The sequence below is a fragment of the Erinaceus europaeus genome, chromosome 14, assembly GCF_950295315.1.
Source record: "Erinaceus europaeus chromosome 14, mEriEur2.1, whole genome shotgun sequence".
In the NCBI taxonomy this organism is placed as follows: domain Eukaryota; kingdom Metazoa; phylum Chordata; class Mammalia; order Eulipotyphla; family Erinaceidae; genus Erinaceus; species Erinaceus europaeus.
In genome coordinates, this window is record NC_080175.1 from 4,511,224 (window position 1) to 4,534,059 (window position 22,836).

A 22,836-nucleotide genomic window follows, 5' to 3' on the forward strand; every position below is an offset into this window, starting at 1 on the left:
TAGTCTCTTGCGATCTCTTCAGATCTCTGGTCTCTGGCTGTGAGGAGCTAGACACCCTGTGGCGTCACGGGGGTGGGGGCAGTTCTGGGTGCTGGCTGTCCCTTGAGTTGGCTGGCTTGATCTCCCATTTGATGGTGGTTCCCTGTGGGACTTGGAGAGAGTCTCTCTCCTGTGAGACAGGAGCATCCTTTCTTGTCAGCATGAGCCAGGCCAGTGGCTGTGAAGCTCTGGCATCCCAGACCCCCGTGTGTTCTCAGTACTACCTGTGCACTCTGCCCCACTCCCAAACAAGTTCCCTTTTTTGGTGGGGGCTAGGGAGATTTCACCACTCTCTGCCCAAGAGTTTTTGTTTTTTATTCATTCAGACTAAGAGGGAGAAAGAGGGGGGGAGGAGAGAAAGAGGGAGAGGGAGGGGGAGGGGGGAGACAGTGAGGGAGAGGGGAAGAGAGAGAGAAGGAGGGAGGGAGAGAGAGAGAGAGAGAGAGAGAGAGATTCCTTTGGTGCTGTGGTACTTCCCTGTGCTGCTGGGCCTTGAGCCTGAGCCTCCTGGTCCTGATGTCTTAGACCTAGAGAAACACGTTTCTGTTATTCAGATGATTATCAATTTGTGGTGTTTGTTACAGCAGATGGAACAATAACAACAAAACCAAGACATCAGTGAAGGGTCCTTGAACTTGACTGTGGATTCTGGGCACCTGTCAGACTTTCTTTCTTTCTTTCTTTCTTTTTTTAAATTTCTTTATTGGGGGATTGATGTTTTACATTCGACAGTAAATACAATAGTTTGTATATGCAGAACGTTTCTCACTGTGAGACTTTCTTATGGCCACCTGTCCACCTCCATCATCATGGCTGGAGCCGATTAGTTATCTTACAGATCCAGCTCTTCCCTCTTAGGCATCTTTTCAGAAGTTATCTATTTATTTATTTCTGCCTCCAGGGTTATCTCTGGCACTATGAATCCACTGCTCCTGGCAGCCTTTTCCCCCCATGTTATTGGACAGGACAGAGAGAAATTGAGAGAGGAGAGGGAGATAGAGAGAAGGAGAGATGCCTGTAGACCTGCTTCACCACTTGCAAAGTAACCCTCCTGCAGATGGGGAGCTGAGGCCTCGAACCCAGATCCTTGCATAGGTCCTTGAACTTCATACTGTGAACTTCACTTAACCAGGTGCGCCACTGCCTGAACCCCCATCTGTTGAGAAGTTTTCTGGCTCTGTATCATCATCTTTTTTTTTTTTTTTAATAAACATGTGCTGACAGTTTTTATTTATTTATTTATTTTCCCTTTTGTTGCCCTTGTTGTTTTATTGTTGTAGTTATTATTATTGTTATTGATGTCATCTTTGTTGGACAGGACAGAGAGAAATGGAGAGGGGAGAGGACGACAGAGGGGGAGAGAAAGACAGACACCTGCAGACCTGCTTCACCACCTGTGAAGCGACTCCCCTGCAGGTGGGGAGCCGGGGGCTCAAACTGGGATCCTTCAGCCAGTCCTTGTGCTTTGTGCCACGCGCACTTAACTCGCTGCGCTACCGCCCGACTCCCTGTATCATCCTTTTTACACGAAAATCTCCGCAGTACTCAGATTATCTCCACCAAGCATTTCTGTTTACTCTCCAGAGGGTGTTGCCTCGACTCTTGTGGATGGCTGAGAGAGGAGGAGCGCCTCATACCTTCCTGTATAAATTGCACGTTTAGTTAGTTAGTTTGTTTTTTCCTCCAGGGTTGTTGCTGGGGCTTGGTCCACTGCTCCTGGAGGCTATTTTTCCCATTTTGTTGCCCTTGTTGTTGCGTTTGTTGTAGTTGTTATTATGATTGTCATAGCTGTTGTTGTTGGAGAGGACAGAGAGAAACCGAGAGAGGAGGGGAAGACAGAGAGGAGGAGAGAAAGACAGACAGACACCTGCAGACCTGCTTCACTGCTTGCCAAACGACTCCCTGGGGGCTCGAATCAGAATCCTTATGCTAGCCCTTGTGCTTTATGCCATATGTGCTTAACCCACTGCACTACCACTCAGCCCCACTGCGTGTTTAGTTTTAGAAGCAATTTTTTTCTTTCTGAGTGAGTGTATCATTTTACATTCCCACCAGCAATGCATGAATTCTCCCCCTTCTGCATCTTCACTGACACTGAGCTTTGTCAGAACTTTTTTTTTTTAAAAAAGATTAAGTTGTTTTCTTTCTTTTTAAGTCTTATTGGGAAGGAGTTTTAGTGCGAAGGTCTAAGCTTGCCTTTCTCCAGGGGCTGGGGAGGCCATCTTTTCCAGTCCTCTCCGCCATCCCAGTAGTGAGAGGTGTCCCTTCTGGTTCCTGCCCATCTTTTCCAGTCCTCTCCGCCATCCCAGTAGTGAGAGGTGTCCCTTCTGGTTCCTGCCCATCTTTTCCAGTCCTCTCTGCCATCCCAGTAGTGAGAGATGTCCCTTCTGGTTCCTGCCCTTGGTCTAATTGCTTTGTTTCCTCCCCTTGAATTTTGAGTCTTTTGTAAATTCTTTTTTTTTTTTTTGTTTTAATCTTTAAAAAAATCTTTTTATTTATTATTGAACAGAGATAGAGAGAAATGGAGAGGTGAGGGGGATAGAGATAGGGAGAGAGACAGAAAGACACCTTTAGACCTACTTCATCACTTGTGAAGCTTTCCCACTGTAGGTGGGGACCAGGGCCTTGAACCTGGGTCTTTGTTCACAGTAGTGTGTGTGCTTAACCAGGTGCACCACTGCTTGCCCCCTCCTCTGTAAATTCTATGCTATTTTTGCCTGGATTTTTTTTTTTTTGCCTTCAGGGTTATCACTGGGGTTCAGTGCCTGTGCTATGAATCCACTGCTCCTGGAGTGCCCCGGCCAGCGGGCCGGTGAACAGGGGCTAGGAACCTAAGGACCTGGAATGACAGGGACAAGAGACACGAAGGAATGACAGCAAGACAAGTTTCTGATCAAGCTGCAAAATTGTATTGTGTTCACAGGCATTATAAGGCTTTGGGAAAAAGGGGGGGGGATGCTGGAAGAGGAGGAGGGGGAATAAACTTCAAAGTGGAATGTTCCTTGCAACAAACAATGGCCGAAACCATGTTTGTTACCACAACTATGTGTTGTCTCACTTGATTACTGATAAATGGTTTACCTTAGGGGAAATGGCCTGCCCAGGGGGGAAATAAAACTTGTCTCCAGGGCTTCCATTGTTTCAAAGCTTATCATCTATCAAGCAGAGAAATGGTTCCTGGCACTGGAGGCCATTTTTTTCCATTTTGTTGTCATTGTTGTTATTGTTGTTGGATAGAGAGAAATCGAGAGAGAGGAGGGGAAGACAGAGAGGGGAAGAGAAAGATAGACACCTGCAGACATGCCTGTGAAGCGACTCCCCTGCAAGTGGGGAGCCAGAGGCTCGAACCAGGATTCTTATGCTGGTCCTTGTGCTTCACGCCATGTGTGTTTAACCCGCTGCGCTACCTACTGCCCAGCCCCCATGTCTGTTTGTTTTGTATTGCCAGATCTGTGGCAGACACATCTCCCGGTGTGTAAATCATCCTTTTCTGCTCATTGGCTTCTCAGGGCAAAAAACATTTCATTTCCATCATGTCTGCTTTGTTGCTGTTTTTCCTTTTGGGGGATCATGCGTTCTCAGTCACAGTGAACAGTCAGGCAGTAGGCAGTAGACCCCTCCAGCCCAGAGCACAGAGGATGGCCTGGAAGAAGGGCATATTTACTGTGCGCTGTGCTGGCATGTTCCCTGGCTCGCTGCACCCACTGAGTTGCTGCACCTTCCATTGGCTGGCGCGTTGGCGGCACACATATGCTTGTACCAGGAGAGCCGGCCTGAACCAGCGCACCTCGTCCTTACACTGTCATCACTCCTGCCTCTGCCAAGTGGAAACAACTTAGACATACACGTGAGAAAGCGGCGTGGCACGTACACAGTGGCATCCCCTTATCCAAAGCTCATTTAGAATCCCAGTCAAGGCGCCTCTTGGTTCCAAAAGATGAGTGTTTTCCCCTCAGAATCCTCTGCCCAGAAGCTTCCGGAATTTCTGGGAGGTGTCCAGCCAGTAAATTTCTCAGCAGAAATTTCCAAGCCATGTTTGGTGTTAGTTTTATTTATTTATTTATTTATTTATTTATTTTTGCCTCCAGGGTTATTGCTGGGGCTCGGTGCCTGCACTACAAATCCACTGCTCCTGGAAGCTATTTTTCCCATTTTGTTGCCCTTGTTGTTACCCTTGTTGTTGTCATCATTATTGTTGTCATTGTGTGTTGTTGCTGGATAGAACAGAGAGAAATGGAGAGAGGAGGGGAGACAGAGAGGGGGAGAGAAAGACAGACACCTACAGACCTGTTCACCACTCGTCAAGCGACCCCCCTGCAGGTGGGGAGCCGGGGCTTGAACAGGGATCCTTATGCTGGTCCTTGTGCTTTGCACCATGTGTACTTAACCCACTGCGCTACTGCCCGATCCCTGGTGTTAGTTCTGATTTGCAAGAGAAGACAAGTTCTTTCAAATAATAGCCAAGACCCCTGGGTGTGTGCTCCCTCTATTAGGGCCTATGTGTGTCATTGCTGCCTGGTGTCATTTTAGGGTGTGAGGTGACATTGTACTTCACAGAGTGAGCTGACAAATTAAGTGCATTGAATCATTTCACTCCCAAGCATTGTGCTTCATTAATGGTGTCCCATGGAATTCTCCAGAAGCTCGGATCTCAGTGCTTACTGTTGCTGAGAACTGCAGTTGCCAGAGGTGACATAATTCATAGGTGACAGAGTAAGAATGTCACAGGCACCTGGACTTGTCTTTAGCTCCTCCCTTGGCTTTCTCCCAACCAGTGCTCCAGCTGGGGTTCACTCACTCCATGCCTCTGGTCATGCTGGCAGGAAGCTTCCTGCTCTCTTAGAGGACCCTCTCCTTTGGGGAGCTACCTTCCCTCTCAGGCCGAAAGCTGGTGCTTCAGAGATGCTCTTAGCATGTGTAACAGTAAAAAGCCTTTGCCAGCCTCACAGTAGACATTCTTTCTCTTCTTCTCCACATAACCTCCTCATCTCCGGTTTCTCTTTAGAGTCTCTCTCAAGAATAACACCAGCGCTGCCAACAGAGCAGCATGCTGGCAGAGAGGCGAGAACATAGGGCGGGCGGTGGGAGGGAGAGATGGGCTGTAGGCCTTCACCCCTGCAGAGTCCACTGCCTGTCTGTTCAGAGAGCCATGGGAGAAGATGGAGTCTTCAAAGAAAAAAGAAAAGGGCTCTGACTTTCAATCCCGCTTTGAAATGAGGACTGAGGTTTAAATTGGCCTCAACTTCTGCATGCGAGGGAAGAGAATGACCTTGAACTGAGTGGAAAAAGTTTGAGAAAACACCAGAGGAGTGAAGCAGAAAGGATGTGAGTGAGTGAGTGAGTGAGTGAGTGAGTGAGTGAGTGTGTGTGTGTGTGTGTGTGTGTGTGTGGTTACTCGGTAGTTTACAAGCCTGGTGATGTGTGAAAGGTCAAACAGCTCTGCTTATAATTCAAAACAGTTACCCATGTCCCATGCATTCCAGTCCAGCTTTCTGGTCTTCTCCTGTTCTCTCTTTCTCTCTCTCTCACCCTCTCTCTCACTATTGCCATCAGGGTTATTTCTGGGGCTCAGTGCTGGCACTACAAATCCACTGCTCCTGGAGGCCATCCCCCCTTTTTTCCCTAATTTTATTTATTATATAGAACAGAGAGAAATTGGGAGAGAATGGGGAGATAGAGAGGGAAAGAAAGAGAGACACCTGCAGACCTGCTTCACTGCTCGCAAAGCAGCCCCCTGCAGGTGGGGAGTGGGGGTTCAAAGCTGGCTTCTTGTGCTTGGTAATATGTGCGCTGAACTGGGATCACCAGCACCCAGCCCAGAACCTCTTTCCAGAGCATGGCTTCTGACACGGTAGCCTTCCATAGATGCTAGGAACCAAGCACTGCGGTGTCAGGTGGGGAGGGATTTCTCCTCCACAGTAAATTTTGTTTACTTATTTATTATTTTAATGAAGGAGAGAGAGGTAGATAGCAGAGCACTGCTCAGCTCTGGCTGGTGGTGGTGCTCCTTCCTCCCTCCCTCCCTCCCACCCTCCCTCCCTCTCTCCTTCCCTCCATCCCTTCCCTCCATCCCTTCCTCCCTCCCTCCCTTCCTCCCTCCCTTCCTATCTTTCTTTCTTCCTTTGTTTCATTACCACTAGGACACACACACACACACACACACACACACACACACACACACACACACACCTCCAGTCACTGGGTGGTGGGTGCCAGCACTGTGAATCCACCACTCCTGGTGGCCATTCCCCCCCCTCCCCCCACTTTATTCCATAGGACGGAGAGAAATTGAGAGGGGAGATGGAGAGGGAGAGATAAAGAGAGACACCTGCAGACTGCTTCACTGCTTGTGAAGCCTTCTGCTGCAGGTAGGGAGGAGGGGCTTGAACTCAGTTCCTTATGTGGGTCCTTGCACTTAGTACTATGTGCACTTAACCGGGTGCACCACTGCCCAGCCCCCTCACCTCTGGGATTATTGCTGACACCTGATGCCTGCATGACAAATCCATTACACCTGCTCTACTCTTCTCTTCCTCCCTTCCTCCCTTCCTCCCTCCCTTCCTTCCTTCCTTCCTTCCTCCCTTCCTCCCTCCCTCCCTCCTCCCTTCCTCCCTTCCTTCCTTCCTCCCTTCCTCCCTCCCTCCCTCCTTCCTCCCTCCCTCCCTCCCTTCCTCCCTTCCTTCCTTCCTTCCTCCCTTCCTCCCTTCCTCCCTCCCTTCCTCCCTTCCTTCCTCCCTCCCTTCCTCCCTCCCTCCCTCCCTCCCTCCCTTCCTTCCTTCTTTCCTCCCTCCCTCCCTTCCTCCCTCCCTTCCTCCCTTCCTCCCTCCCTCCCTTCCTTCCTTCCTTCCTTCCTCCCTTCCTCCCTTCCTCCCTCCCTTCCTCCCTTCCTCCCTCCCTTCCTCCCTTCCTTCCTCCCTCCCTCCCTCCCTTCCTTCCTTCCTCCCTCCCTCCCTCCCTCCCTTCCTCCCTTCCTCTCTCCCTCCCTCCCTTCCTCCCTTCCTCCCTTCCTCCCTCCCTTCCTTCCTTCCTTCCTCCCTTCCTCCCTCCCTTCCTTCCTTCCTCCCTCCCTTCCTCCCTCCCTCCCTCCCTTCCTTCCTTCCTTCCTTCCTCCCTTCCTCCCTCCCTCCCTTCCTCCCTCCCTCCCTCCCTCCCTCCCTCCCTTCCTCCCTTCCTCCCTTCCTCCCTCCCTCCCTCCCTTTCTCTTTCCATCCTTCCTTTTTCCCCTCCTTCATTCTTTACTCCCTTACCTCCCCTCTCTTCCTCCCTGTCTCCCTTCTTTCTTTCCTTCTTGATACTAAGAGAAATTGAGAGGGAAAGGGGAGATGGAGACAGAGAGACACCTGCAGCAATGCCTCATGAAGCTTCCCCCGGCAGGTTGGGACTCGGGGCTTGAAACCGGGTGGTCCTTGCGTATGCTAAGGTGTGCACTCAGGCAAGTGCGCCACCACCCTGCCCTCCCAACTCAGTGTCCTCATCCACACAGTTCCATGCATTTCTCTCTGTGCAGCTCTGCCTTTGTTGCTGTTCACGGGCATTTTATTTTCAGTTCACAGGGTTGTTTTCCCCCTCAGAGGTTTCTTTGCTTGCACGCGAGCCTATTGAGAGCAGGCGTCTGTTCTCTGGAATCTGGGATCTAGCGGTGCTGGAGGAGGAGGCTCTGTGAGCCCAGAGCCCGGTGCTTTGTTGCCGGTGTGCCATTCTTGGCTTATATTTACAGCGAATGAACACCAGCAGCCAGGTCTCTGAATGCGTCCCAGAATTTGCTTTTGTGGTCCACCTCCTTCCTCCAGCTCTGAGGGAAGGCTGGTTGGAAGCCTGGGAGTATCTGAAAGGGAAGGGAGGTGTCTTTGTTTTTATCTTTTGTTTTGCTTGAAGGAGGGAGCCCTAGGGAGTCTGGCAGCCTCTTCCTCCTCTTCCTTTTCCTCTTTCTTCTTCTCCTCTTCATCCTCCTCTTTCTCTTCCTTCTTGTCTTCCTCCTCTTTTTTCTCCTCCGCTTTCATCTCCTCCTCCTCCTCCTCCTCCTCCTCCTCCTCCTCCTCCTCCTCCTCCTCCTCCTCCTCCTTCTCCTCCTCTAGCAAGAAAGCCAGGTTCTTGATGGGGATGCCGGGCTTTGAGTGCAAGCCTCCAGTAACTGAGAATTAAATGTCAAGGTGGCTTTGTGATGTGGAGAAATCTCTGTGAGGAAGTGAGGGGAGCCACAAAGGCATGGAGAATTTCAAATCCTCCCTGGGGATTATGCAACCAGGAGAGCCTGGGCATGTGAAGCCAGTTCTCTCTAGACAATGACTGGGCTTGTAACAGAAGAAACTATGTAGCTTTCCTTAGACCTGGCCCTGCCTCCTGCCTGCCTGCCTTCCTCTGAGCAGCAAGCCTTTTCTCTGGCCCCTGGAACTTCAGCTCCCTTGATCACAATCTCTAGACACATCCTCTGCATTTCTCTGTCTGCCTCATTATCCTGTGGGACTCAGGAGCAGGGGGTGATTAGACATCATTCAGCCCAGCATTGTGAAGCTATCTCCCGCTCTGCCTCCAGGCCAGAGAAGAGGATGTGAGGCAGGCAGTCCACCTTGCTTTAATCCCAGAGCCTTCAGTCACAACGCAGGCCCACTTCCTTGGAGATTCTAGAGCCTTGGGGGAGATAAAATCGACAGACAGTCCTCCTGAGGCCCAAGGACAGGGCCCTCTGATGTGGCCCTGAGGGGAGGGCTGGACAGATAGGGTTAAGCATCACTTCAGCTCTTTTCATATGCTAAGAATCAGGATGCCAATCCTGCTGGCCTTGGGCAGAATAAGCAACAGTTAAGATATGGATGGTGGGTTTGAGGAGATGGGGTCCTAGAGGTGGGGGAGGGACTAGAGCCTCCCCCGCTCCAGTCCAGCCCCTGGCTTTCCCAACCCTCCCTCACTTCCACCTGACCCTCTCTGGGGGAGGTCAGACGTTGATCCCGTAGACATTTAGGCTGTGCCCACTCTCTGGCGACCGTGAGCAAGGCAGCTGTGGAAGCAGGGCACATAGGACACTTCTCTTCACTCGTGGTGTTGCTTGTGCTGTGGACAGGGCAGGTGTGAGTCCAGCCACACTTGCTGCTTCTTGTACAGCCTCTGTGCTTGCGCCTTGTCACACAGAAGCTTGGAATCTTCCAGTATGTCCATGTCAGGTTGGTTCTCTTTCACTGAGTGACGTCCATTTCCGTTTCCACCTGTTTGCATCACCTGACAGCTCATTTCAGACAGTGCCCCACTTGCTTAGAGGGCCAGAAGCCTTTAAGGTCAGTACACCAGTATGTCCCAGTTGGTGCATGAATGAACAGTGGCCCAAATGGGTGAAGTGCCTGGCCCAGGTTGCAGGGAGTGTGTGTGAGTGGTGGTTCCAGGGTTTGACCTGGTCCTATCTGCCTCTGGGCCCTACTCTGCTGCTGCTGTGTCCCCCTGTGGGTGAGGGGTATATTCCAAAGTGTGTGGACCCAGCGATGTTTTGTTTCCTCCTAGGAGTGACTGGGTGACTTCCTATAAGGTCATGGTGAGCAATGACAGCCATACATGGGTCACAGTTAAGAGTGAATCTGGAGACATGGTGAGTCTATTTGTCCTTTGAACTTTGCCCATAGTCCCTGGCTGTGTGGACTGTGCAAAAAGACAAGTAGATCGATGGGTGGGTAGATGGATGGATGCGTGGATGAGTGGATGGATGGAGGATGATGGGTGGATGGATGGGTGGATGGATGGATGGATGGATGGGTGGATGGGTGGATGGATGGATGGATGAATGGATGGATCGATACAAGAATAGTTGGGTGGGTAGGTAAATGGATGATGGATGGGATGGACAGATGGATGGATAGATAAATGAATGGAGAGAGGGTTGGATGATGGATGATTGGATGGATGCATGGATGGTGGATAGTCCAGCTATATAACATAAGAAATCTAGATAGGAGAAAAGTTAATACTTTGCAGTGTTTGTTTGCCTCTGGGTGTTTTGATGGTTGTGTGTCAACTGAAACCAACCAGAGTCTGATGGAGAATGAGCCCTCTCTCTGCCCCAGAGCTCGGCACACTGGCTCCCATTTAAGGCCAGGGTAAATCCGGGGTTGCTGGGATATGATCTCTTACACAACTCATGGGTCCAGGAGGGGCCTAACCACCACTGTGTGGGTCCCCTCAATGCTGTTTATATGTAAGGTTCCTACTCCACTCAGCATTGTTAGCCCAGGTTGGCATGTTTTGATCATGTCCCTCTCTTCCGCAGACTGTCACATGCATGTTCCTTATATGACACCCAGGACCTGACACAGTCTATGAGCTCTGTGTTCAACCCACTTTCTCATACACACACGCACACACACATACACACACACACACACACACACACACACACACACACACACCTCACACATAAATAGACACACAGACATACACACACAGACTCACTCACTCCTTTGTTCTGGTTCAACTGAGGCCATTTAAAGGCACCTCTCTGAGCCCCACTTCTGGGCTCCATCCACAACTGTTCCTTCTTTTTAATTTTTTTTAAACTTTATTTTATCTGCTAGAACAGATATAAATTGAGAGGGATCCCGGGGGAGCTAGAGAGGGAAAGAAAGACAGAGCGACACCTGCAGCCCTGCGTTACCAGTTGTGAAGCTTTCCCCCTGCAAATGGGAACCAGAGACTTGAACTTGGGTCTTTGGATGTGGTAATACATGCTCTTAACCAGGTGTGTCATGCCCAGCCCCCCGTTTCTCCTTTTCTCTGGCATTCCTCCCACACTTCTCCCTCTACTCAGCTTTCCTTCCAGACAGAGCCAAGTGGTACTTTGCCCCTCAGGCTGTACCTGTCCTCTACAGAACCCCCCTGCCCCGCCCCGTGGTTGTCTCTGCTGAGCCAGGAGTCCCTCTGACACTATTTAAGTATAAACGTGCTCTCAGCCCACCGCTGTGTGGTGGCGGTTCCCAGGACAGGCTCTACAGCCGGTTTCTCTTGCCCTCATGCCCAGCACGCACTAGATGTCCATCCATGACATCCTGTTGATGAGTGAACCGCTGTCTCTGTGGTCCTCTTCTGCACATGCGCAGATCTTCGAAGGCAACAGCGAGAAGGAGGTCCCGGTCCTCAACCGGCTGCCCACGCCAATGGTGGCTCGCTACATTCGCGTCAACCCGCGCTCCTGGTTTGACAACGGGAGCATCTGCTTGAGGATGGAGATCTTGGGCTGCCCGCTGCCAGGTGAGTGGGCCCCTTTGCGCTTCCCCAGAGGCAGGGGTGCAAGGTGGGGTGTGGGGCAGGCCCAGCCGGTGCTACCCACCCGGCAGCCTCTCCTCTGCACGTGCATTTCGAATGGCAGCTCATCCGGGAGGGGTGCGCCTTGCTGCACATGGTACCCTGGGTTTGAACCCTGGAACCGTGCGCACATGGGAGCACCACTGCGTGGCTGGTGGTGTGGTGCTGAGGAGACTCTCCCTCTGTCTCTGACAGCCCCTCCCGACCCCTCTCATTCTCTCCCTAAAGACGGAGAATTGGACTGTGGGGGCCAGGCAGTGGCACACCTGGTTATGCGCACACATTATGTTGTTCAAGCCCCTGGTCCCCACCTGCAGGGTGAAAACTTCGGGAGTGGTGAAGCAGGACAGCAGGTGTCTCTGTGTCTCTTTCCCTCTGTATCTCCTGCTGGATTCTCAATTTCTGTCTCTATCCAATCAAAAAAAATTTTTTTTTTGGTTAAAAAAAGGAAAGTGAACTGGAGACTGGAATACAGCTCATCTGACAGGGCGCACCTGTTGCAGTGTGCCCTGGGTTTGATACCCAGCACCACATGGGAGTGCCTGGGTAGCACCAGGGCAGCTCCATGGGTGGGGGACAATTGCTGTGATGTGCTCCCCCTCATCTCTCTCTCATTATCTGTTTTTCTCTGCAAAACAAAGAATGAATAAGAAGGGCTGTGGAAACAGCTTGATGGTTCTGCAGAAGACTCTCATGCCTGAGACTCTAAGGTCCCGGGTTCAATTCCCAACACCACCATCAGCTAGAGCTGAGCAGGGCTCTGGTCTCTCTCTGTACCTAGCAGGATAGGTGTGACTGTGAGGAGAAGTATTAGAGATGCACAAGCGGTCAGTTACAGTAACACTGTCGACTTGAGCACTGACTAAGGAGGCATAGTAAGCCATCTGGAAGAAGTGGGCTACATCCTCTGATAGAGTGTGACGGAAGACCGGGAAATCAAAGGTGAAAGGAGGACTTAGTAGAAAATTAAGAATGCAGTGCTTAATTGAACTAGGTGCTCTCTCATTGAAATAAAATTAAAAGGAATAAAAAAGTAGACTCTGACCTTTCCTATGACATCCCTGACTTCATTTAAAAAAATGAATCAACCAAACACAGTTAAAAAGTGGCTTTTTTTTGGGCTCTGTGCTCTCCTGGCCCCATCTTTCCCTCACAGTGTCTGATGGGACATCACATGGTGGGCAGGAAGCAGGCTGGACTTCTCCCATGCTCCCCTGGACTGTGGCTGGGGGCAGGCAGGCTGGTCTGGCCTGGCTCTCTGTGAGTCTGCCTGGCCTTCCGGCATTGAAGAGCTGAGCCCCTGTGAAAGCAACTTCTTCATCTCACAAGGGCTCTCATGGGTAAGGAGCCAGCCCCCAGAACATCCCGAGGCCCTGCGGTGGGGCTTGCAGGAGTGTCTGCATGCCGGTCCACCCACATCAGGCTGGGTAGCACCATACTCAGTTTCAGGATCTTCTCCCATTTGCTTCCTCCTCCATGAGCCTTCAGCCCTGTCTGCTGGGAGGTCCAGACCTTGTTTTCTCGGGAGTGTCTACTGCCTTGGGTTCTCAGGTACTGGGGCAGCACCGTGCTGGTTCCAGAGCCACTCCCACCCCTACTGCGGTATTTTCAGAGCTTATTTCACACCAGCTTTGGAATTTCTGCAACCCTATGGGAGCCATGCTTTTGCTTTGCCAACAGTAATATCTTAGCCACACAAACTCTGCTGGTGAGTCTCATCTGCTACCTGCCTGCACATCACACAGACTCTTTGTTAGATAGATCTGCACTTGGTCTGCAAACCTTTCTCCATGTCTTTGCCCCACCTGGAGAGAATCTCCTGGTGGATGTGTCTGTTTGAACCCCGTGGCTTATGTCAGCCCCTTGTGGTTCCAAGTTCAGTGGTCTCCTGTCTCCTGATTCTGTGGAGAGCTGCACAGACAGCACATTTCTTTCTTTCTTCTTTTCTTTCTCTCTTCCATTCCTTCTTTCTTTGTTGTTTAATTAGCTTTTTACAAATTATCTTTATGTATTTATTGGATAGAGATAGCCAGAAATTGAGAAGAAAAGGCAAGATATATCACAAGAGAGACACCTGTAACCCTGCTTTACCATTTGCAAAGCATTCCTCCTGCAGGAGGGGACCAGAGGCTTGAACCGGGTCCTTGTGCATCGTAATATGTGTGCTCAACCAGGTGTGCCACCACCTGCCCCCAGCGTCTTTATTTCTATTCCATGGTGTGTCCGTAATTATTGTGCCAGTGGGCTGTTGGTGCAAAGATTGTGTGTGTGTGTGTGTGTGTTTGAGATTGATCCAGAGAAAATAGTCAGAAGCTTGCCTGATTTGGGGTTGCAGGATTCTGTGTTGGGGTACAAAAGGAATCACCCTGTGATTCTAGCTTCTTCTGAGGTTGGACAGATAATCAAACCACTGAGAGGTAGGTTGATAAGAGAGGAAAAGAAAAGTCAAGAGAATTGGGAAGATAATTCAACATGTCAGAACATAAGACTTGTGTCTGAGTCCCCAGAGAACCCAGGCTCAATCCTTAGCATCATTGTAAGCTAGAACTGAGCAGCGTTCTTGCTCCCTCTCTCTCTCTTATAAAAACAAACAAACATACATTAAAAAAACAACCAAAAATGTGTTAATAACATGCATTAACATGGGAGAACCACTGCACCTCCCAGTGGAGGGAATGGGACACAGGATTCTGGTGGTAGGAGCCATATGGAATTACACACCTATTATCTTACAATTTGTAAGAATTCTGGTGGTGGGAACCATATGGAATTACACCCCTATTATCTTAGAATTTGTAAATCAATATTAACTCACTTATGCAAAATAAAAATATGTTTGTACATTAAGAAAAATTGTAGTCAAACCATTGCTAAGACTTTGTGAAGACTATGGTGGTCATCTAGGGGTGGAGGGCAGCCAAGGGGAGGGAGAAGGGCACAGGTCCCTGTCTGCTGGTTAGTGAGGGCTGGTTAGTGAGGGATTACCCTCGTGACACCTAGAAGGCCCTGAGGAGTTAGACCAGTTCTTGCCCCAAGCTGGGTCAGCTCACACATGGGGTTTCTACTTACTTGAGCCCACACTAGTCCCCCTCCCCCCTGCCCCGGCCTATTAAACTAATTGGAGGAGAAATTCTGGCGTTTAAAGCAAAGCCAGTTCTGGCTGATGCACACAGTGGGGTCTTCAGCCTCTTGGGTGTAGACAGTCTCCTGATTCCTTCTACACCGTGGCTTATCCTTTCTCCAAAAGGTTACAGATGGAGCCTCGGACCCCCACAAGGCCTCCCGCTTTCCCGATGGCCTTTAGCCTCTTTTTTTTTTTCTGATAGAGGTTGAGAGACAGAAATAGAAAGGAAAGAGAGAGAGAGGGAGAGAGAGAGAGAGAGAGAGAGATCCCTGCAGCACTACTCCAACACTCACGAAGCTTCCCCCCTGCAGGTGGGGATCAGGGGCTCGAACCCAGATCCTCAGGCATGATACTGTGTGCACTGTAGGGATAACCTACCACCCAGGCCCCCTGTGACAGCATTTATATGTCAATTATCCTGAAAGCCAGCTGGCCCCTTCGGGGACACTGTAGCATGAGGGTAAATTCCAAATAGGACTCAAAGTTGAGACCTTGCTGTCAGACCAGCTCCCTCAGTGTGAATACTCAGAATTCTGTTCTATTCAAACTGACCTGCTGACTGCAGTGCATCTCCCCAAGATATACTGGGAGCCCCCCATCACCACCCCTCAGTGCCCTAAAGTGTGATGTCATCTCACGGTTTTAGAGAGGCCATCAAGTTAAAGCAATGGACTGGGAGCTAGCTCTCTCAGTAGAGCACATGCTAAACCAGGCCTGAGGACTAAGAGGTCTCTGAAGCTCACAGTAATGGCGGTCCTTTCTCCACCTGTCTCGAGGCTGGGCTTTGCCCAGAGAAGCGCCATCCCTATGGCCTGTGACCTGTCTCTGACCTGACACCCTGCTGAACACAGATGAACCACCCCAGACCCAGTCCCAAAGGCCGGCTCCCTGATGGAAAGTGAGCAGTTTGTCCAGGGCCAGCCGGCTGCTCTCATGACAAGGCCACCCACCCGAGGCAGAAGGAGGCAGACATGACAGCGCTGGGCAGAGCAATCTTGACCCTGGGTCACTCTGTGGTGTCAGGGACATACCCACTGCTCTGTGCAGTGTCTCCAAAGAAAGAGGGCAGCACGTGCTTCCTGTTTGCCCCTCTGTCCCCACTTCCTGTGAGCCTTATGGCGTCTCCACTGTGCTGGCTTCGGGAAGCCCAGGAGCTCTGTGGCTGCTCAGGAAATGCTGCTTCAGATAGACATTTCTGCTCAGATTCGGAGAACTTTCATTTTAAAGTATTAACAACAATGAAATAAAACACTTGTGTTTTCTCGGGCTTCAACTATAAAATACACATACAATTTACTGTCTGACCCATTTTTTAAATTTTATTTATTATACATTGGATAGAGACAGAAATCAAGAGGGAAAGGGAAGACAGACAGAGACCTGCTTCACCACTCGTGAAGCTTCCCCCCTGCAGGTGCGGAATGGGGGCTTGAACCCAGGTCCTTAGACAGTGTAATATGTATACTCAGCCAGGTATGTCACCACCCAGCCCGCTGTCTGATCCATTTTTATGAGTTCAGTTCAGTAAGGTCACAAGTTGATTCACATTTTGCTCCAAACAGACCTCTAGAACTTTTCCGTCTTGCAGATCTGAGAACTCTGTGCCCATCACACAGGACTTTCCATTTATTCAAGAACTTGACAATTCTGTTGATTACTGGGGTATAGGACTGTTCCTTTCCCAGTTGAGACACTTCTGGAAACATTACTCACAAAGTCTTTAAAAAGAACCCCACCCCGGCTGAGCAGGCACAGGAAGATAGTGTGTGTGTGTGTGGGGGGGGGAAGCAAAGAGATGCAGAAGCCAAGGTGATGCATTTTTCATGGCCCGAGTTCCGAGAAGAGCAGTCTGTGAGTGGCTGCGGCCAACCCACCAGGTGACCTTGGGTTTGTGCGGCTGAGCTGGGTCACCGCTGCTTCAGGCTTCACTGACCCGCACAAAGGAACTGTTCCAGCCACGGGATGAGCAGGGGTCACTGCTCCCCACAAACACTTGGGGGCTGCCATGCCATTATCCCCACACCCCAACCCTCCAATGTGACTTCCACCAGCCAGCTGGCATGAACAAAGCTCAGGTCCCCTGGGGCCGCTGTGAATCCACTTCTGGAAGAAAAATAGCCCAGGAAGACAGAAGCACTCTGAATGCACAGCTGAAACCCACGCAGAGGGGCCGTGCCTCTGCCTCTGCCTCGCTTGCCCTCAGGCCCTCGCTTCAAACGCGCATGCACACGCCAAGAATAACTTTGCAGGGGATCTTTGTCTCATGAGACTCTGGCGAGGGGCCTCTGCTCTGTCCTGTGGCAGGTGAATTCCTGCCTGTAGAGAGAATCCAGCTGAAGAGGCCTTGTCCCCATGAACAAAGCCACGCTGACTCACTCACACAGCACACAGCAGACATCCCCATCTGTACCCTGCATGGAGGAGCCCTGGTAGCAGCAGTGTGAATCTAGGCTGGCAACCCCAGGGTCGATGGGGTTGATTCTATATCCATCTATCTCTATCTCTATCTCTATCTCCATCTCTCTCTATATATACATAAATATATATATTTATATTCCCACTTTTTCATTGGCCCTGCCTTCACTTCCTTTCTAGTTCACCCCTACACCTATTACAACTTTCAAATATCCTTCCTTTTTCACTCTGTCTCTCAGATAAGAGAAACAGCGCCTGGCTTCCTCTGGTGTTTTCCAGATTCACTTCCCTTTCAGGGATGGTATAAAAAACAAGATTCCTGGTAATAAAACACTTCTGGTCCTGGTGGAGTGGGGTTATTTCCCCCTCTGGGATTATAGACCAGAATTCTTTATAGGGAGCAGGAGGTGAGAGTTCTGGCTTCTGTCATTACTTCTCCACTGGACATGGGTGTTGGTAGGCGGATCCATACCCCCAGCCTGTGTCTGTCTGTCCCTAGCGGGACAGGGCTCTGGGGAAGTGAGGTTCGGTGACACGTTAGTAAGTTGACTATCTTTTTAAAACAATTTCATGTGTTTTAGTTTTTTTCCTTTTTCTTTCTTTCTTTCTTTCTTTCTTTCTTTCTTTCTTTCTTTCTTTCTTTTTCTTTTCCTCCAGGTTATTGCTGGGACTTGATGCTGGGACAGGTGATTTGGTAACAGATCTCTCTCATATTAAAAAATGAGAAGTGTTCCTTTGCAAAGAGCAACCAGTGTTACCACTCACCGCAGGTCAACCTCTCACTTCCCTGGGAGACTGTACCATTTGGGGGCAGGGTTTCAGTGGCCACACCTGGGTCAAGTTCCCACAGCCCTATTTCCTCACAAGAGAAAGAGGTTTTCTTTTGTCCTTAGTATGAACAAGGGGACTTGGGGACTGGGAGCTGAGAGGGGGTGACCCTGGATTCAGAACTCCCCTGCCTCTACCTGCACACTGGGCTCCTCACAGTTCCCCAAGAAAACTTGATCTTCTCAGTTCAGATGGAGAAGTAAAAAACAAAACAGAAAGAAAGAAAGAAAGAAAGAAAGAAAGAAAGAAAGAAAGAAAGAGAAAAGTGCCTGTAGTTTATCCGAGTGGGGAATGTAACATGAGAAATACTCAGCTGTGGTTTGGAGACAGTTCTGTTCGCATATCTATAGGCAAGTTGATTAGTCTTGAGGGAGAAAGAATATAGCTACATAGAGCCCTTTCCTTCTTAGAGTTTGAGGTTTCCTTTCAGCCTTTCTGTAGGTCTTAGAAGACATTATTTGTGTTCAGAGACAAAGGGGGCTTTACAGGCTGCTGGAAAGAGGCCCCTGGAGCCCGGGTGGGAGGGAGGGGGTGTTAATAGCTCTCAGAACAGAAGAAAGCTGCTTAGGCCTATTGAGTATAAAAGGTTATGAAACAGTCTTGATCTGCCTTATCTTTTCTCCAAAACATACGGGTTTAGAAACCAAAGGGGTGGCCAGTATGCTAGAGAGTGTGGTCAGCTTGCCCCCTTGAAAAGATAGTGCTTGAAAAATGGGGGGCCAGCTGCTGGCACACCCCCGTTGAGCACACATTACCATACTTGAGGATATGGGTTCAAGTCCCAGGTCTCCACCTGCAGGAGGAAAGCTTCACAAGCAGTGATTCAGGCCTGCAGGTATCTGTCTCTTTTTTCCCTCTCTTTCCCCATTCCATCTCAGTTTCCCTCTGACTCTGTCAAGAAAAAGAATAAATTATTGTGGGGTGGCAGGTGAGGTGGTGGTTAGGGAATCATTTGGCTAACCCGAATTGCTTTTGTTTTTATTCCTGGAGGTTGTTTCCTTGGCCCCTTCCATGCGATTTCCCATGCGGTGACAATGCTTTGCTTACGGTAGCATTGCTGGCAAGCCTTTTGGCTATGACTAAGAACTGTCCTTTTGGGGCTGGGGTCGGGGGGTGGTCACTGTGTGTTGTCTCACTGCACACAGCCTCCAGGGACACCTGGTAATTTCAGTTGTGACGTGAGGCTCTGTGGGTGTGGACACACGGTGTGGTCAGACAGTCACAGGTGTGTGTGTGTGTGTGTGTGTGTGTGTGTGTGTGTGTGTGTGTGTGGACTGAGGATAGGCACTGAGCCTCTGGTCCCTGCCGGTACCATTCTTGTCTCTGGAGCACAAACTTATGAGTTCATAGAACCAGCAGGGGTTGTGTGACCCTGTGCATTTGATGTTCTAGGTCCAGGGTGGAGGCGAGTATCCGGTACTGCGGGTCATGGGCTTCAGTGGTGACTTGTGTTGGGACTGTCTACTCCTGGTGTCCTGGGAATCTCACCCACTGTCACCACCAGAATCCATCCTTCCAGCCACCACACCAGACTGACAGCTACTGGGGTGTGTTCTAGGGGAGCAGGTTGACTTGTCTGAGTAGCCATGTTCATAGGACTGGCCGGTATTCTCCTGCGCCCCCAAACAGAGATGTCATTCTGGTGGGCTGAGAGCTGAGAATCTGGCTTCATGGTTGATTAAGAGAACTCACCTCAGGCTGCCAGAAATACCCAGGAAGGCAGACCGTGGGGCTGGTTCTTGTGGTAGTTTCCAATGAGATCAGGGCTCTCTCTGTCCTCTGCTCTGGAGAGATTCTCTGTCACGGCCCCTCTCTAGAATTAACCTTTGATCTGGACCTGTCAGGTGGACAGGTGTGCTGAGGTCTGATTGGCTGGCCCAGTATGTTGCATCCTTGGAGTTGGGGTGTGAGGCCTGTTTCTGGGAGGTGGTAGAAAGGAGGTGGACACACGTTATAGCACTTCTGTTAAGAAGGAAGGATGAGCACATTTGAGAACTTGGTAAGCAGGCCTTTTTTTTTTTTTGGTCTCCAGGGTTATTGCTGGGGCTTGGCTCGGTGCTGGCACTATGAATCCTCTGCTCTTGGAAACTATTTTTCCTTTTTACTGGACAGGACAAAGAGAAATTAAGAGAGGATGGAGGAGACAGAGAGGGAGAGAGAAAGGTAGACACCCACAGGCCAGCTTTACCACTTGAGAAGCACTCCCCCCTGTAGGTGGGGATCGGGGGCTTGAACTGAGATCCTTGCACCAGTCCTTGTGCTTCATACTAATAACTGCCCAGCATGCCTGATACTTGCTTATCCCACCACTCATTCATTTGTTTACTTTTTAAAATTTTTATGTATTTATTTATTGGATAGAGATAGAAACTGAAATGACAGTGGGAGATAAGGAGGGAGGGGAAAATAAAAAAGACACCTTCAACATTGCTTCACCACTTGTGAAGCTTCCTCCATATAGGTGGGGGGCTGGGGGCTTGAACCCCAGTCCTTGCACACTGTAACAGCTGCACTCAACTGAGTGTACCAGCACCCAGCCCCATATTCAGTCTTTCATCCAGTGCTGATAGTTGGTCAGGAGTGTGGATCATTCAAGACTAAGTCAGAGATGTCCCAGTGACTTCTCCAAAGTCACACAGCATATCAGCAGAAGAATGGAGGTTTGAACCCAGGCCACTCAGACTCCTTGGGGGAGTTGGAAGGTTGTCTCTCTTCCCTCTATGTCAATTCAAAACTGTATTTCTGTCTCTAGATCCAAATAACTATTATCACAGGCGGAATGAAATGACCACGACTGATGACCTGGATTTTAAGCACCACAACTACAAGGAAATGCGGCAGGTAAGATTCAGACCCTCCAAGAGGGCAGTGAACCACGTGTGCGGAAGCACCTGGTCTTGTTCTTCAGAAATCAGCATGTTGTGTTGGGACGAGCATCCTGGCTTCCTGAAGCCGCCTGAACTCCTCGTGGTCTCTGTGTGAGCAGTAGCTCGCTCTGTGCTTCCGGGGAAAGGCTTCCTCCGCAGACAGTGGCTGAAACAGAATTCCAACTCAGCTCACTCTTTTCTTTTCTCTTCTCTTCGTTCCTTTCCTCCCCTTTCCTTTCCTTTCCTTTCCTTTCCTTTCCTTTCCTTTCCTTTCCTTTCCTTCCCTTCCCTTCCCTTCCCTTCCCTTCCCTTCCCTTTCCTTTCCCTTCCTCCCTCCCTTCCTTCCTTCCTTCCTTCCTTCCTTCCTTCCTTCCTTTCTTTTTCTCTCTTTCTTTCTTGCGCCAGAGCACTGCTCAGCTCTAGCTTATGGTGGTACAGGGGATTGAACCTGGGACTTGGCAGCCTCAGATATGAGAGTCTCTTTGCATCATGCTATCTACCACCACCCTTCAACTCTGGTTTTTCTGAAAAACAAAAACAAAAACAAACAATAACAAACAACGCCGTATGTTTAATGACACTATTTTGGGCATACTAGTTACAGATGGAGTCTGAGAAGAAGTATCTAGAAGAACACTGCTAGTAATGATTGCAGGCTGTCCTCACACAGGGCCTGCATCAGTTACCCCCAGTCACCATTCAACCACATTATTAGGGTCAGTCCTCTTAGTCTCCAGGGACTGCCGCCATCTTTACCTGATGGCCTGTAGATGGACTGAGTGAATTGCTGCTCTGCCTAGTGCATTGGGCAGAGTTTTGCAAGAAGGGGAAGGCTTTATAGCTGAGTTATGCAAGAAGGGGGAAGGCTTTCTAGCTCTCCAGAGTGCAGTGAAGATCCCAGTAGTGCTCAGATGCACTTCCATGCCCCTCAGTTTCAGGAAATACTTATGTAAGTAGAAGGAAGGGCTTAAGACTTCTACTTTTTCTAGAGCAGTAGGAGGTGGGCTTCAGCACAAACAGGATGGGCCTTGAGGTCCTCCAGTTATCTGGTCTCCTGGGTGATGACGTGTCTTTTTTTATTTTTATAATAATAATAATAATTATTATTATTATTATTATTTACCGGAGCACTGCTCAGCTCTGGTTTATGGTGGTATGGGGGATTGAACCTGAGGCTTTGGAGCCTTAGGCATGAGAGTCTTTTTGCATAACCATTACGCTATCTACCCCTGCCCCATGACGTATCTTCTGATATATCATCCTAAAACTTAACTTCCTGCAAAAATAGTTGTCACTTATTTCCTGCTTCTTCAGATAAGTTCCTAGGAAATGCAGTATAAAAGAAGTATTTACCCATGAATGTTAATCTTTTCTCTGCAGGGCTGTGCCCAGTAGCCCGGTCCTCTCAGAGCCTTGGCTTCATGATGGTGAGGCTGAGTCAGAGAGTTGGTAGCCTTCTATTGTCTGAGTGTCATTCTCCAGCTTGGTTACACATCAGAATCACCAGGGGCAGTTCCTGTATCTGCACGCCACCTTGGACAGCTTAGATAAGAGTCTTTGAGTGAAGGCCTTAATCTAAAAGTTTTAAATACTCTCTTTACTATTCTGAGCTCCAGCCTCGCTTCATAAGTGTTGCTCAATTCTTTTATAAGTACTGCTTGCACCTGTGTGTTATTATAAAGAAAAGATAATCCCAGATGAACTGTTTCATCAGACTTAATTACAAAGCCAAGGAATATTAAGCTGTTGCCAGCATTTGCTTTGGAGATGCAGAGGGAGATGGGGACATTTTATCAGGACAAGCCAACAAACCTTACCTTGGCTGGATGTTTTGCCCTTGATGTCCTATTCGGAATGTGCTCCTGTGTGGTGCTAGAAAGTGCAGGAAGGACTAAGGAAATGTACAGACATGGGTCCGGGTGGTGGCACACTTGGCTGCATGCATATGTTCCAGTGCGCCAGGACCCGGGTTTGAGCCCCCAGAACCCACCTGCAGGGCTGGAAAGCTTTGCAAGTGGTGAAACAGGGCTGCAGGAGTCTCTCTGTCTCTCTCCCTTTCTATCACCCACTTCCCCCTCTATTTCTGGATGTCACTATCCAATAAATAAATAAAGACAATTAAAAGAAAAAACAGGCTGGGGTATGGATCCACCTGCCGACGCCCATGTCCAGCAAGAAGCAGTTACAGAAGCCAGAACTCCCACCTTCTGCACCCCAAGAGAATTTTGGTCCATACTCCCAGCTGGGGAGAAATGATAGGGGGAAGATGACCAGAGGGCTCTG

At 49.6% G+C, this 22,836-nt stretch overlaps 1 protein-coding gene across 2 annotated transcripts in view; it reads left to right on the forward strand.

Moving 5' to 3' along the window:
- CPXM2 (carboxypeptidase X, M14 family member 2) overlaps positions 1-22,836 on the forward strand; it is a 98,768-nt gene that overhangs the window by 50,653 nt on the left and 25,279 nt on the right. For both annotated transcript variants that reach the window (XM_060171115.1, XM_007519681.2), the window contains 3 exons: positions 9,529-9,613; positions 11,115-11,265; positions 20,439-20,527. In XM_060171115.1, coding sequence (XP_060027098.1) covers positions 9,529-9,613; positions 11,115-11,265; positions 20,439-20,527 — 325 coding nt within the window. The remainder of the gene's footprint in view (positions 1-9,528; positions 9,614-11,114; positions 11,266-20,438; positions 20,528-22,836) is intronic.